The sequence below is a fragment of the Thunnus thynnus genome, chromosome 5 (genome assembly GCF_963924715.1).
Source record: "Thunnus thynnus chromosome 5, fThuThy2.1, whole genome shotgun sequence".
Classification (NCBI taxonomy): domain Eukaryota; kingdom Metazoa; phylum Chordata; class Actinopteri; order Scombriformes; family Scombridae; genus Thunnus; species Thunnus thynnus.
Genome location: NC_089521.1, coordinates 3,390,779 through 3,404,912, shown reverse-complemented (window position 1 = coordinate 3,404,912; position 14,134 = coordinate 3,390,779). Strand labels below are relative to the sequence as shown.

Below are 14,134 nucleotides of genomic sequence, written 5' to 3'. Positions count from 1 at the left end.
GTTCATTTTCTATTCAAACATGTTGAATAAGATAATAAATCAGTGTGAAACTCAATGTTGCTCAGTGTTGCACAATAAATGTTTTATTTTTTTTAATGTCGGAAATGTGCTTATCACTCGTCTACGTCATATGGACTAAATGTGGGGCAAGCCCAGATGTACAAAATGTTCAGAATAACGGTATTCCTTGGCACATGATGATGTATTGTCATATTTCTACATTCTTAATTTTAACAAGCCAGATTTAATAATTTACATGGTGTATAAAATTAATAGGAAAATGAATCAATACCAAATCAAATTAATCGATTGAATTCACAAATTGAATTCACAGATTTATACTAAAAGTCAGTCACTCACAGACTAAATGATTCCTGTTTAATTTCAAAAACTACAAACTGCCAGTAGAGAGACAAATGAGACTTTTTTTTTTTACTTGCAATGAAAGGATTTCCTTTTATTACAGCTATGTTACAAAATGTATGTCAACAAAAGACACTTGAATGGAATTAAAAAACTTGAAAGAGAAGCCCAGTAAGTCCTTTCTAAAACAGAGGTAAAGAGGTCCAGGTTGACAACTGGACCTACAGTATAATGCTCAGTTGGCACAAGTAATCATACTAGTTAGTTATATTGAGAATGTGTAAAAAAAAAATAAAAAAAAAAAATCTTCATCTTGAGACCTTAACAAAAATAATGTGAATGTAGTGGAGATCAGTTTGCTGCTAACAGTTCCAGCCTCTGAGGAAGGGTGACGGTAATGAAATGGACTCTGTCCTCCCTCAGTTTCTGTCTCACAGTCTGCGTCAGGCCCAGCTCCATGTACTCCTGCTTCTGCTTGTCGTACTGAGGCCAACTGACCAGCCCAGGACCGTCAGGAGAGCTGAGGATATACAGACATGGCAGTGACAGACATTAGTGGGGTCTATATATTACAAATAAAGTCATCTACATGGTGTGTTTGTCATTGCTTTAATGTGTTCAATCATTAAGGTGAAGGTTTGTACAGCTATAGCCTTTTTGTGGAAAATCTAATTTAATTGCTAATTTTTTGTATGTTTGTCCCTTACATTAAGCTTTAATGATACTATAGTTCAGTTCCTACTCACCCACTACGGACAAAGTTGGCCCAGTATGCCATCATGGTCCTACAAAGCCTTTCATCATCCTCGGTAATGGTGCCTGAAGATGAGACAGGAAGAGTTTCATTCTATGATCTGAAATGACTTCAGCATTGTTTTGTAGTCATATAGACTCCTACCTGTTCATTCATTCCACCTAAATACCCAAAATGTATTCAGTTCATATTACTTTGCCATGACAAGTACTTAATTCACGAATGAGAATAGAGAGGACCAGGAGTGTCCATCTAATCCTGTTTTAGTGCTATACAGTAGAGTACATTATATATTATAGATATCATGTTACATACAACCTACCAATAATTTTTATTTGTCCGTCCCAGAAACATCCACCAAACATGAAGCCGACATCATCTGCATGATCTGCCTTCACAAAGCTGGGTCTGGTGTGTTTGTGTATCTCAGCACGATATATAAACTCATACATGTAGACTGGGACACCCACATCTAAACACACAAGAGAGAGAAAGAAAAGTCAAGACAAGAGGTGCACAGGCTGAGCCAAAGGTCAAAGGTCACAAAGACATCAGCTTGTCCTTGCAGGCAATGACCACTGTGCACGTCAGAGTGATGCATGAACTCTATTGGGCGGGGGGTACCCTCCTCGTACCAGGTTGAAATGAGATTAAAGGAGCATCCTGTAATCTATAATCTTTACAGGCAAATGGCAGTGATATTGGCAGAATGCTCTACACAGGGCTTTGATCTATTAGTGCTCTATACTCGACACAGTCACATTGCTTCCCATTTATTCGCAGAGCTGTCAATATGCTCTCTCTGTGCCTCTCCCCTTCTGACCTGAGTGGTAACCCGCCACCTTGACGACAGGCAGCGTCATCAGGAGGTCTCCTATGATTTCAGTGAATCTGTCTCTGATCTCCTCTGGAGTTTTGGCATCTTTCAGGTATTCATCTGTGATGAGGCTGTTGGCAGAGGAGGCCTGGAACAGGAAGTGAAGTTGGACCGTCAGATCTCTCTCTGATCTTGTATTGTTTTTCTACAGAGATTCATTGACAAGGAGGATGATTTCATGACCTCTTAAGCCATTGATCATCAGCTGTGTGTACACAGCTGTGAAACTGGAAAATGAATTTGACTTAATTAGTATCCATTCATTAATACTACACTACTATTATGTGACAATATTGCAAATGTTAAAATAGATTTTGATATTTTCTCTAAATATGAAGATAAGTCATTTTAATATTTATTATAGAATTTGTCCATAGTAAATATGCTGGCTGTCGGACCCAACCAAAATTCATAAAAATTTGGTGATCCCCTGACTTTTCATTTAGCGGCATCATCGGGTCAATTTTGGTTTGTCCATCAGCCTCAGCTGTACGTTAAGTTTTGCGCAAATCAACATAGCATGCTAACACTCAAAACTAAGATGTGTTAGCATTTAGCTCAAACCACCGCTGTGCACGACTACAGCCTCACAGTTCTGCTAGCATGATCATCTTTGTCTGTCTTATGCACAGATGATTGTTATCGCAAATATGTATAAAATCATAACATTATAAAATATGCTTATGAAAGTGTTACTTTGTTTTTTCTCAGTCAGTCTATGACCCCATACTGCAAGAACACATTTACAGTTTTAAATTTAGATGTATGTGAAACTAAAGAAATGATCATTTTACAAAAACACTGACAGTCTTCCAACAGTATTCATGGTATAGGTGCTCAAATGTCCATTGCGAGATTTGGTGAAAATAAAGATTTGGTGAAAAATGCATTGTGAAAAAGGAATGTCTGCAATGTCTACATAAACTACATCGACAAAGTTTTATACCATTTTTATTGAGAGTGTTATAACTTTCTTATTGATTTGCTGCTTAAATGACAAGTGTCAATTGCAAGAATCCATTGCAACCAAGTACAAAATTACTGGCAAAACACAGAAATGTCTTGCTCAGCTTAATAATAAATAAGTCCTCAAAAAGGCATATGTGATTATCAATGACCCCACAAACTGTGTCTTCTTTTAGCTGGCGTTATCAGGAATGCTTTTTAAATCACATAGATGTAAAACAAATTGAAGTTTTTACTGTGAACAGTCAGTTTACTCTATGTAGAGACTGATGGATGCACTTGCTGTTTTTGCACTTTTTGGCATAATGTACCTTCAGGACAATGCCTGTCAGTAATGGATTAACATCTTTACAAAAACCTATTTTGTATTTCTTAATTGTTTTATGTGTGTGAATGAACAGTTTGTTTGTTTTTTATGTTCAAACACCAAATTGCCACAAATTGCCCCTTGAGGGAAGAACAGTGATGAATGATGAAGTATTTTGAAATGAACTGAAATGTTGTTATTGATACTAGGAGTTATCTGTGTCATATCATAAATCATATGGATCATAAAAATACATTCACATACATTCAAATTAAGTCTAAACTGATTACAGTATGAAACAAATATGAATATAAAAAGATTCTCTAGCTTCAATTATAATTGTTATTATAATAATAGTTAATGCTGCTTTAATATGGGCTTTTGAAAGTAGAAAAAAAAAAATATTAGTCAGACCTGTGTAGTATTCCTTGGAAGAATCATTGTTCTCATCATAAGAATTAAGAATCAAGACCCTCTTCATTGTCATTTCCCAGCACTCATACACATTGAAATGAAATTTGTCCTCTGCATTTGACCCATCTAGGAGCAGTGAGCAGCCATAGTGCAGCACTCGGGGACCAACTCCAGTTCTATTTGCCAATGCCAGTGTTCAGGGGCACTGACAGGAGTGTTAACCCTAACATACATGTCTTTGATAATACTCCACACCTTCATCCTCTTTGTCTTAAAGATTCTCATCATCAACAAACAACAACTATCAAGGAGCTCACCCCTGTAGGATTGAACATGTTCACCACTGCCAGCACAGACTCTCTGTTCATCCCGTTCTCCCAGCCAGGAGGGGCAAAGCTCTGTCACATGACATGAGAAAACACTTCAGTATTAGTTCAAGTACAAATACAGAACACTACCTCGATCCCTTTAAGAAAAGAGTGATCTGAAGTGTGACTAATGTGAGACAGCTATAGTAGGAGTAGTGTTATTGCCACAGAGACTGATAAGAGTATAATATGACCGAAGGAAGTCAGTGAGAAATGTGTGACCTGAGGCAGGATCCATCCAAACTCATGGTTGGTTATTCCCATCATCACTGGAACCTTCAGCACTTCTTTCTTCTTGAAAAGCTCCTCAGCAGTATCAGTCAGGAACACACCGTCCACCACGGCTCCCAGGTAAATTTTCATCTAAACACAACACAAAAATTACTGTTAATGATCATTAAAAAAACTTTCTAGTCTTTGTTCAGCAGCCAGGAATGCTCTCGTGCTGCCATCTTGTGGCCAGAGTCTGGAATTTTTATACAGTGGTTAAACATTTCAATTCCTTCCTTCCTGTGATTTAAATAATTAATTATCAGTTAATAATAATTTGTTCACCATCTGTGGCTATATTATATGCATGAATAAACATCACCACTGTAAAAGATTTACAGAAGGTTTCTTCCCAAAATTCGGTTGAATAACTACTTCATTTCAATTATTTCATTTTGTTACTAAAGATTTGTTGTGTGAGTTATAGTGCTGTAGAACATGCAATTTATATTTTGGGTCTAGTGTAATCCAGTGTTCTTTCATCTGTAAACATGCACAGAGGTGTTGTGGCTGTGGCTCAGGAGGTAGAGTGGATCGTCCACTAATCAGAAGATCAGCATTCGATCCCCGGCTTCTCCAGTCCGAATGTCAAAGTGCCCTTGGGCAAGATACTTAACCCCAAATTGATCCCGAAGGCTGTGCCATTGGTGTGTGTGTGAATGGGTGAATGTGGCATGTAGTGTAAATCACTTTGACTGGTCAGAAAACTAGAAAGGTGCTATATAAATACAATCCATTTACCATTTACAGAATTGAAAGACATTTTCTGACTAGTTTTGGCCTCCCAGTTTAACTTGAATGACTAAAGTGGCAGCTTCAGTCCAGTGTAAAGACAGAAGGATCCAGGAAAAGCAAGACTGAATAAAAAATGTAATAAACACAATCAAGTTAAAGCTGAATGCATGTAATACCTGCTTTATGTACGCTTCTGTATATCTTCACAAGACCATTTACCTTTTTGGTTGCATCCACTAACTCATCTTTACTTTTCCCTCTCATACACTGGACCAGTTCCTCTGTGGTGCTGCGGTCACATCCAGTCAGGTTGGCCACTATCTGGGTGTGAGAAAGAATACATACAAGTAAATGTACCATGACACAATAGTTAAAAGTACAATGGTAGATGTACTGGTACTGGTACTATAATGGTAAGTTGCTATAAAAATGTGCACAAATGGGCCATAATGTGTAATATTCAGTATCTATAGTTGCATTGTTGATCAGCAATAATGCTGAATTTGCTAAAATTTCAAGCTTTCAAAACTCTACTTTGCTCCTCATTTTCATTCTGTTCAGTGTTAAGAACAGTGTTATAAGAAAGAAACTGAAAAGACCAAACACCAGGCCACAGTAAGCTAAACCTGTTGACCTGTGGATCTTGTTCCAAGCAATCGCCAATATGTGTTGATAAAGGCATAACCCCTTTTATTAACCCCCAGAACATTCCTGATTCAATTAATCAACTAAAATAGTTTAAAGCTACACTAATCATAATGTTCATATTAACAGTAGATCAATAAGGCTTTGTTTGCTATTGACAAACCCACAGATAATCATTATCCAACTCTGCAGTTTGCTTCAGCTCTTCAGCTTTTTAATCTATTTTGGATCATTATTTTGGATTTCTGACATGAAACTCCACCCTCACCAACCAGCTGTTTTCAGAAGAAAAGTTCTGATAAACCTACTATACACTACTCGCTGTGTAGCAAACAGCAGACAGTCAATGTTAGCAACTAGCTGAAGAGCCAGATATTATTCTCAGGAGTTGGAGGCGACAGGAAGAGAGATAAAATAAGAGGTAATATTAGGTAGACACAAACACCACACCAAAGGGAACTGTGTGTTAACGTGTTTGCAACAACCTGTCTAAGGTCATATGTCAATGTTGTATTTTCATCTATTTCACTGGCCCCAAGTGGCAAAAAAAAAAAAATAAATAAAAAATGCAGCTTTAAAGATCCCCTCCAGACATGTTGTAGGACATATAAAAATAAACTGTGTCTGACATTCCCAAAAAATGTTCAGTTATAAAAATGCTTAAAATGGCATTACCTTATTAAAAATCCAGAATATGTTTCATTTCAAAAGTTGAACTGCTGGACACAAGAGGTCTCCTACTTCACTGGAAAGTCCATTCTCAGTGTTTGTGCACTGGAGGTTTCAAGTTTCTACATCATACTCGAGTAAGTTGAATATTGGAGTAGCATTGGCCCCAAACTAGTTGTGATGTCACAAATCATGCTTGTAGGCCCACCTCTTACAATCAAATTTTTAATGAGCAATGAGAAACTTTCCACTCTCAGTAGACGAATGTGAAAACATTCCTCTAGTGTCAGACAGTGAATTTCAAACATCCAACTGAAGGAACAAGGAGAAAAACATATTTTTGCCTGGAGGGGGGCTTTAACTACTGCTGCCTCTCTGAATCCGTGTTAACCTACTCAGTTTACATATTACAGTACCTTGGTGTGGCCCAGAGGATGGCTTGTAGTGTAGGTCCCAAGTGTTGCTACTCCACTTTGAAAAATTGCCCTCTGAAACAATCCTTTGGCTTGTGGAGACAGAGTCTGTTCATCAGGGAAGATACGTATGCAATCACTTGACAAATGGACACGATACATAATAAATTCAAGATTCCTTTAGACCTCTACTTAATCTCGAGAGTCATTGAGGTTGCTCTCATTTACAATGACATCAAGTTAACAATAGCACAATAAATAACAATAAGATAGTAAAACATACACACACAATACATAAATAGTTGGTAAAAAAAAAACAGGCTATTAAGTTGAAATACAGTGATTCCGGATCACGGTGCTAAATTGTTCAGTAGGTACAAGTGTATGAAGCCTCAGGGTGTGCTGAAATTTATTCCAGGTGTTTGAGGCACAAGAACTAAAGGCTAACTTTCCCATTTTAGGATGGACACGTGGAACCTGGAGAACGTGTATAAGGACTAAGGTTCCAGGTCAGTAACAATGTAACATAGGGTGGTTTTCCCAAGAAGAGCCTTATAGATAACAGAAACCAATGCTTGTTGCGTCTTTCAGACAGAGAAGACCAGCTGACCTTGTTATATAGGATACAACGATAAGTATTATAACTGTCACCTGTAATAATTCCGAGGGCTGAGTGGTATACAGAGATGCACTCAAACATATATTGCAGGTGTTAGCACAGAGGCTCTTTCCTTTTGGGTCACTTAAACACTTGTATACAGGTGTTCCTGTCATTTCACAACCAACACATGGTGCTTTACATGTTTTTTTGCTTGCAGTGATTTGTATACCTACCAGTATGGATGCACTGATGCCTCCTGCTGATTCTCCAGCAATGGTGACAGTTTGCGGGTCTCCACCGAACACCTCAATATTTTCCTGCACCCATCTCAGAGCTGCCAGCTGATCCAAGAAACCCCAATTGCCCTGAGCATGTTCGTCTCCAGTGCTTTGGGACAGGAAAAGTCGAGACATTTGCTTTAAATTCTTGGGGGACCACCATACTGTGGATCTTCTCTGTTTATTTCTGTATTTGAAACATTTCAAACAAATATGATGGGCAACACAATTTCCTACCTCAGGAATCCCAGAATGCCGAGGCGATACTGAATATTAACCATCACTATGTTTTCATAAGCAGCCAATGGAGCACCGTCATACTGAGAGGCTGCACCCATTGTCAGACCTCCTCCATGGATCCACACCATCACCTGACCAACAACACAACACAACACAACACAACACAACACAACACAACACAACACAACACAACACAAGTTACAACTGTTTGTAGTACTGTATACTGTGATGCATTCAAAGATTATACAGGACCAATATAAACTGAGATGAAAATATTTCTGTTGACTCAACTGTACTCTTCAGTCACTTGGTGTTCATTAAATACACTATATATCTAGAGTATGACATAAGCACTGATAATAGTTGAAGTGTAATCACTGTAAGCAGTTGAAATGTAAGGCCCACTAGCTATTTAAATGTCAGTCAGCTTAAGTGTAATAGCTGTAAGATTTTGAAGAATATGTTAAATAATAGGAGATTAAAGCAGTTAAAAATGACAGGAAGCACTGAAAGTTTAGAGTAGTTGTTACCTTGGTAGTGACTAATGGGGATCCAAATAAATAAAGTAGTTGAAGCATCAGTTGGTATGTAAGCATTGAAAGAATTCAAATTTCAGTTGGTGTAGGAGCAGAAAGCAGTTGAAGCATCAGATAAAGACAAAGGGATGAAAATGCTTTAAATGTAAATGTGTAATGTTGGAGGCAATGGAAATATCACTTAAAAGCACTGAAGGGAGTTTCAATCAGTAGAAGTGTAATAATTGAAAGTTGTTGAACTGTCAGTTGGTGTGAAAGTTGATGTGAAAGTGCTGAAAGTTTATGGTCATCTGTAGGCTGGTAAGCGCTGAAAGAAGTTGAAATTTTATTTAAAGTGTAAATACTGAAAGCAACTGAAGTGTCAGTTGATGCAAAATAGTTTCTTTGGGTGGATTGAATCATGTGGCAGTATTAGATGTGATTTCTGTAATAATTTCTGTTATTATTTTTCAGTCATAAAGAACTATTTTCAGCAACAAGAAGAATGATGAGGCCTACAACAGATGGTATGGTATGGCCCCCACAGAGCCCTGATCTCAACATCATGGAGTCAGTCTGGGATTACATGAAGAAGCACCTGTGATAGACTAAATGATAAATCCACAGAACATTCTTTCTCCAGGATGGTTACAACAACCTACCTGCAAGTTACCATGAAAAACTGTGTTAACGTGAACCGAGGAGAACTGCTGCAAATATTGATTTCATTTAGGTTTCTGCTGTTTACTCAACTTTGTAAGAAGTTAATTGATAAATTAAAACAATTTATGGCAATAAGCATACCCACTTTACTTTTAGTGCCTAAAACTTTTGCACAATACTATAGGTTATATAGAATTATAAAATGTTGGAACTATAGGTCCTTTCGGACTTTTATAAGACAATAGAGACAAAAAGATTTTTATAGAAATAATCATACAGAAGTCCTTTTGGATTTTATCCTTTCTTTGGGATCCTTTATATATATTAATATGCTGTCTAATTAGATAAATGGACAATTGCTACATGGAAATTTCTTGCCAACAAGTTAACCAAGCTAAACCAATATCATCTACCAACCTGTTGCAATAAAGACACCTGAATGGTCAAATCAAACATGCTGAAGCTCTGTTTGAACAAGGTTAATAAGCAGCCAACACATCTGACATCACACAATGAACAGCAGTGTATTCAGCTTCCGTATAACATTATATGCTACTTCCTCCCTTCAAAAAGTTAGTGTTTGTTGCAGGTTCCACTAGTTTGCATTTAGACTGTAACGTGACTCTATTATTTTGTCCATCTATGTATGTATATGCTGTTTCCTTAACCCACCGGCAGCTTGTCTCCTTTTGCTGCTTCCGCTGGAGTGTATACGTTCAGATACAGACAGTCTTCTGAAAGCTCTGGTGGGGTGTATTGCATTGACATGGTCTTAGAAACATTCACAACTATTTCTGGATCCTGGATACACCTGAGAGAGAGGAAGAAGAAATGAGACTCATCCAGAGAGACAACATTACCCAGATCTTATCATGTTCTGTGCCCTTTTGTGATTCATTGGTCACCAAGTCTTACATGGGGGGTTGTTGTGTGCCATCTCGCTCCCCTTCCCAGGGCTCTGCATCCTGAGGAGCTGCCAGGCGGAGGGGCCCCACAGGGGGACGGGCAAAGGGGATTCCCAGGTATTGCTTCACTCCCCTCTCTGTGCCTTTCACCGTCACATATTCTCCTCTGATTTTGCCATTTTTCAGTGAGACCACAGGGCCAACACTCCCTGCTGGAGATGTTGCATAATAACGTGGTTGTCAGTGAAGATTGATTTGAAAGTTGGCACTGTGTTGCCATTCAACAAGAACATACTTTAAGAGATGAAAGATGAGTGCAGATATGTTGACTGTGACTGATTGTCTGACTCAGTCAAGTTTCAAATCTCTGCAGCTTAGTTTTTGTACAGTTGCTGTGCTGAAATGAATGTAAGCAAATGGCTTCCTAAGAGCTTGGAAGGCCTGTGTGGTTTTGATGTGAGCACTATGCTGCAAATGGAGTTTATGGATTTGTTTGAGGACTGCAGCCACTTCACTTTATCACTTATTTCCCAATGTGTGTAAAATTTTATTTCCTTTTATTCTTCCTTATATTTATTGTGATAAGTTGTGTTTTTGGAGTTTTCCATGTCTCATGGAAACTACAGGTGTTGTGAACTGCATTTGCCCTGTGTATTTACATGATGTCATTATAAACTCTGGAGCTGTGTCCCACTTCCATACTACAAATTACTGTAATTTTAAGCAAACTGATTTTCATGAGAATTATTTCTTATGTATTAAATGAAAAAAATATAGAAAATGTATAAAAATTGTATACGATGGATACGATGGATACTGAATCCAGTATGTAGTGCAATCGGGACATAACTATGGGATTCCCTTATGTCAAATATCTACTTTGATTAAGTTTTATCATAAAATGTATGCATTGAACTTTATAATGCTGCCTCCTTTTCACCATATTTATTAACTTTATTCCTTCTTGCACCTTAGCATTGAGTTATTAGTGCAATGATCTTCCAAAAATGTAGAAAACACATTTAGAAATACCAGAGAACAGTCAACAGTAATGTAAAGTAGGTTAGCATGTGCAAAAACACAATAACTTTTTAAGATTTACACTCATTAGTCTATGCTGAGTTCACTTTTTAAAAACTCTTCACATAGTCAGCTCAATAGCAGTCTATGTGGACTAAACCGTGGTTAATGTTAACATTTTATAACTTTCTCACCGAGGACATTTTGACATGTGACAGTAGGAAAAGCACATAGTATAAAAAATCAAATGAATAATGGCTGAATTCCATTTAGCTGCTTCAGTTTCAAGGTCCTGGTATTATTCATGCTGACTCACTGTCACACTGTCATGTCTTACTGGGACACTTAAATGGAACAGAACCATCAACAATGTTATTTGTAACACCTGTACTTTTCTTACTATGACAAGTCAACATGTCTGCTGTGAAGAAGCCCTATGACACAATTCATGAATTGTTTTATCATTTAAACACAACCACCAGCTAAACTCTATGTATTTAGCCAATTTTGCACATGCTTACATACTATTTTAATAACTTATTTCGAGTTTAAATGAAAAAAAATTATATTATATATATAATAGAAAAAAATAGAAAAACAACAGCTTTTGGCTGAAGAGGACAGGGTTGACTAGAGTGGCAGTAATTGGTGACTATCCTTTGTTGCCATGTAGAAGAATATACACACATTTTTTGTCTTACATTTTTAAATGACCTTGTACGAAAAATGGGAAAAATACATTAAAGCAGATTGTTGCATTTTTTTCATGCAGTAAAGAAGTTCTATTCTTGTTTTATAATCGAAAGTTGATGTACACAAATACTACTACTACTACACAAATACTATTGTAATACTACGTGTCATTAGGTCATTGTGTCATGAGTGACAGAGTATTACTGTTGGGAGACACATTTTGCCACAGCTGTTGTAGAACACTGAATGGCTCTGGTTGCATCAGTGCAATCAATATTGTTTATAATAATAATAATGTTGGTAAAGATAACAGTTTAAAGAGTTTGAGAGTGAATTCGGTATTGCATGTAACCAGTTGAAAAAAATGACAAATCCAGGGATTACTGGGCAGATTTGGAAAATTCTTTAATCAACTAATAATTGTTTTATGAAACACTTTAAAAGGTCCAGACAAAAAGAAAATCTAAAAATCATGGTGGTGGAGCTGAAAAAAAGGCTGTTACTTGTAGTTCCTGAAAACTGAGCAAATTTTGTTTTAGCCAAATGATCATGCTTTGTCTTACCTAGTGTTATCGAAGGCTATGACTGAATTTACCCAGTATTATATCAGGTATATCTTCACTATTCTCAACACTTCATGGGCTGCTAAGACATTTGAAAACTGTACAATGAATTGTACAATGGTGCATCAGAATACCCTGCCCTAATATGAGGTAAAATTAAGTATTTTCTTACCTGGTGCTGCCTGTGCTATCGCTGTCAGCACAGGAAGCAAATTAACAATGAGCAGCGCTGTTCTCATCTTGACCAGGCTCGAAGAAAAGACAGAATGAATTACAGTGTTCTTTCAGAGAAATAGCCCTCTGCCCCCGCCCTGGCCCTCCAGTACCTCCCCTCTCTAACACACACACACACACACACACACACACGCACACACACACATGCACACACACACACACACACACATACACACACACAAACACACGCGCACACTTTGTTAATATATATATGTAAATATAAAGCATACATGCACTTTCAACTTCTAACCCCCCCCCACCCCCCCACCCCCCCCCCCCCACACACACACACACATACAAATAGCACAAACAGGCTCATTATGTCACAATAACAGCTCAGCGTTAAATACTATAATCACCATTGATTTAACCTCCAGTGCACCACAAACAGAACTCTGACCGTTAAGTCAAAAATGACAAAATCCTGCTCTTTGACCGCCAAAGCTCAAAGCTGCAAAACATCCTCTCTACAATACTGTCTATACTTTCTATACTACACTTAACACATAATGTCCTCTCACTTTTAGGTGGAGAGACACTAAATAAAATTGGTTTTAAGGGAATGAAAAGTCCAAAATTAAGTTTATTTACTGTGAAATGGAGATAAACAAGAGGAAATTAACAGCACACAGTACGCTAGTGCATTTCTGTATGTTATTACATTGCATCATGTGACAAATATATTGTATGGTTTGGTGTTTTCAAGCAAAAATAGTGTAGATAAGATTTTTGTAGTTGTTGTAGAGATTTCTAAATCGTAATGCTGACTCATGGTGATGTGTCATCATGAAAAGCTAAGCTGAGTGGTGGTCCAGAATATTTTGGCAGCTGGCTGATATTCTTTTAGCTCCCTGTTCATCACACAGAAGAGAAGAGAAGAGACCTTTAACCAACCGTTTATTGGTCCAATTTTTCATTCACAATAAACAAACACGAAGTTAAACATACCCCCCCCCCCCCCGCCCCAAAAAACCCCAACAAGATAAGAGAAAAATAAATAAATAGACAAGTGTTGTTATTGTTTTCAAAAACTGAGAATAGGTGATTTGTGTGTCTCTACACTACACAAGACATCTCCAACTCCCCAAATAGGATAAAATAAAAAAGAAGAAGAGAAGAGAAGAGAAGAGAAGAGAAGAGAAGAGAAGAGAAGAGAAGAGAAGAGAAGAGAAGCAATTGGGTTGCAGAGCCGGGCTGAGACCTGGAGACTCCAGGGTCAGGTGATAATTCTCTGTGAGTTCATGGAGTCATGAATACAGGGTGCTCTACTGCCTCAATCCTCGTGAGAAATGGTGCTATGCTCCAGCTCCTCTTTGGGAGATGTGATTGAGGAATAAATGATATCACAATAAAATGAAAGCGTGTCAAATGTTACACACAATATACTGTAGTTCAAGCATGGGCACGATGGCCTTACAGTAGACTGAAACATGGTGATTATGATGGTACATACTCCTCCAGTACATGAGCTACTTCTGCTGGGTTATTGTATTTGACAGGTAAGGTAGCAGCAATACAGGCCATTTTTGTGTCTATTGTATAGTTTAAAGCCTTCGTCAATAAGGACCGAACACATCAGATGCCATCGTCATTAAATAAAGACAGGCTGTGGTGAGCATCCTACATAAGCCTCACAGTTGA

The 14,134-nt window shown here is 37.7% G+C and overlaps 1 protein-coding gene across 1 annotated transcript; it reads right to left on the bottom strand.

Moving 5' to 3' along the window:
- Positions 1 to 61: 61 nt before the first annotated feature.
- On the bottom strand, positions 62 to 12,518 carry ces3 (carboxylesterase 3). Its single transcript, XM_067588729.1, has 13 exons — positions 12,432 to 12,518; positions 9,994 to 10,195; positions 9,751 to 9,889; positions 7,898 to 8,031; positions 7,616 to 7,769; positions 6,785 to 6,889; positions 5,274 to 5,375; positions 4,272 to 4,412; positions 3,999 to 4,079; positions 1,941 to 2,082; positions 1,440 to 1,589; positions 1,110 to 1,182; positions 62 to 883 (listed from the first exon to the last, which is right to left on the bottom strand). Exons 1-13 carry the CDS (start codon positions 12,496 to 12,498, stop codon positions 715 to 717), a joined length of 1,659 nt encoding a protein of 552 aa, XP_067444830.1. The 5' UTR covers positions 12,499 to 12,518; the 3' UTR covers positions 62 to 714.
- Positions 12,519 to 14,134: the final 1,616 nt, after the last annotated feature.

What these genes read in the sequence shown, in the direction of transcription:
- ces3 (XM_067588729.1), bottom strand. Translation starts at nt 12,498, where the DNA reads ATGAGAACAGCGCTGCTCATTGTTAATTTGCTTCCTGTGCTGACAGCG. An exon ending in GGCATTCTGGGATTCCTGAG is followed by an intron (nt 7,770 to 7,897) that starts GTAGGAAATTGT and finishes CCTGTCCCAAAG; the next exon opens with CACTGGAGACGAACATGCTC. An exon ending in CGGACAAATAAAAATTATTG is followed by an intron (nt 1,183 to 1,439) that starts GTAGGTTGTATG and finishes TCTCATCTTCAG; the next exon opens with GCACCATTACCGAGGATGAT.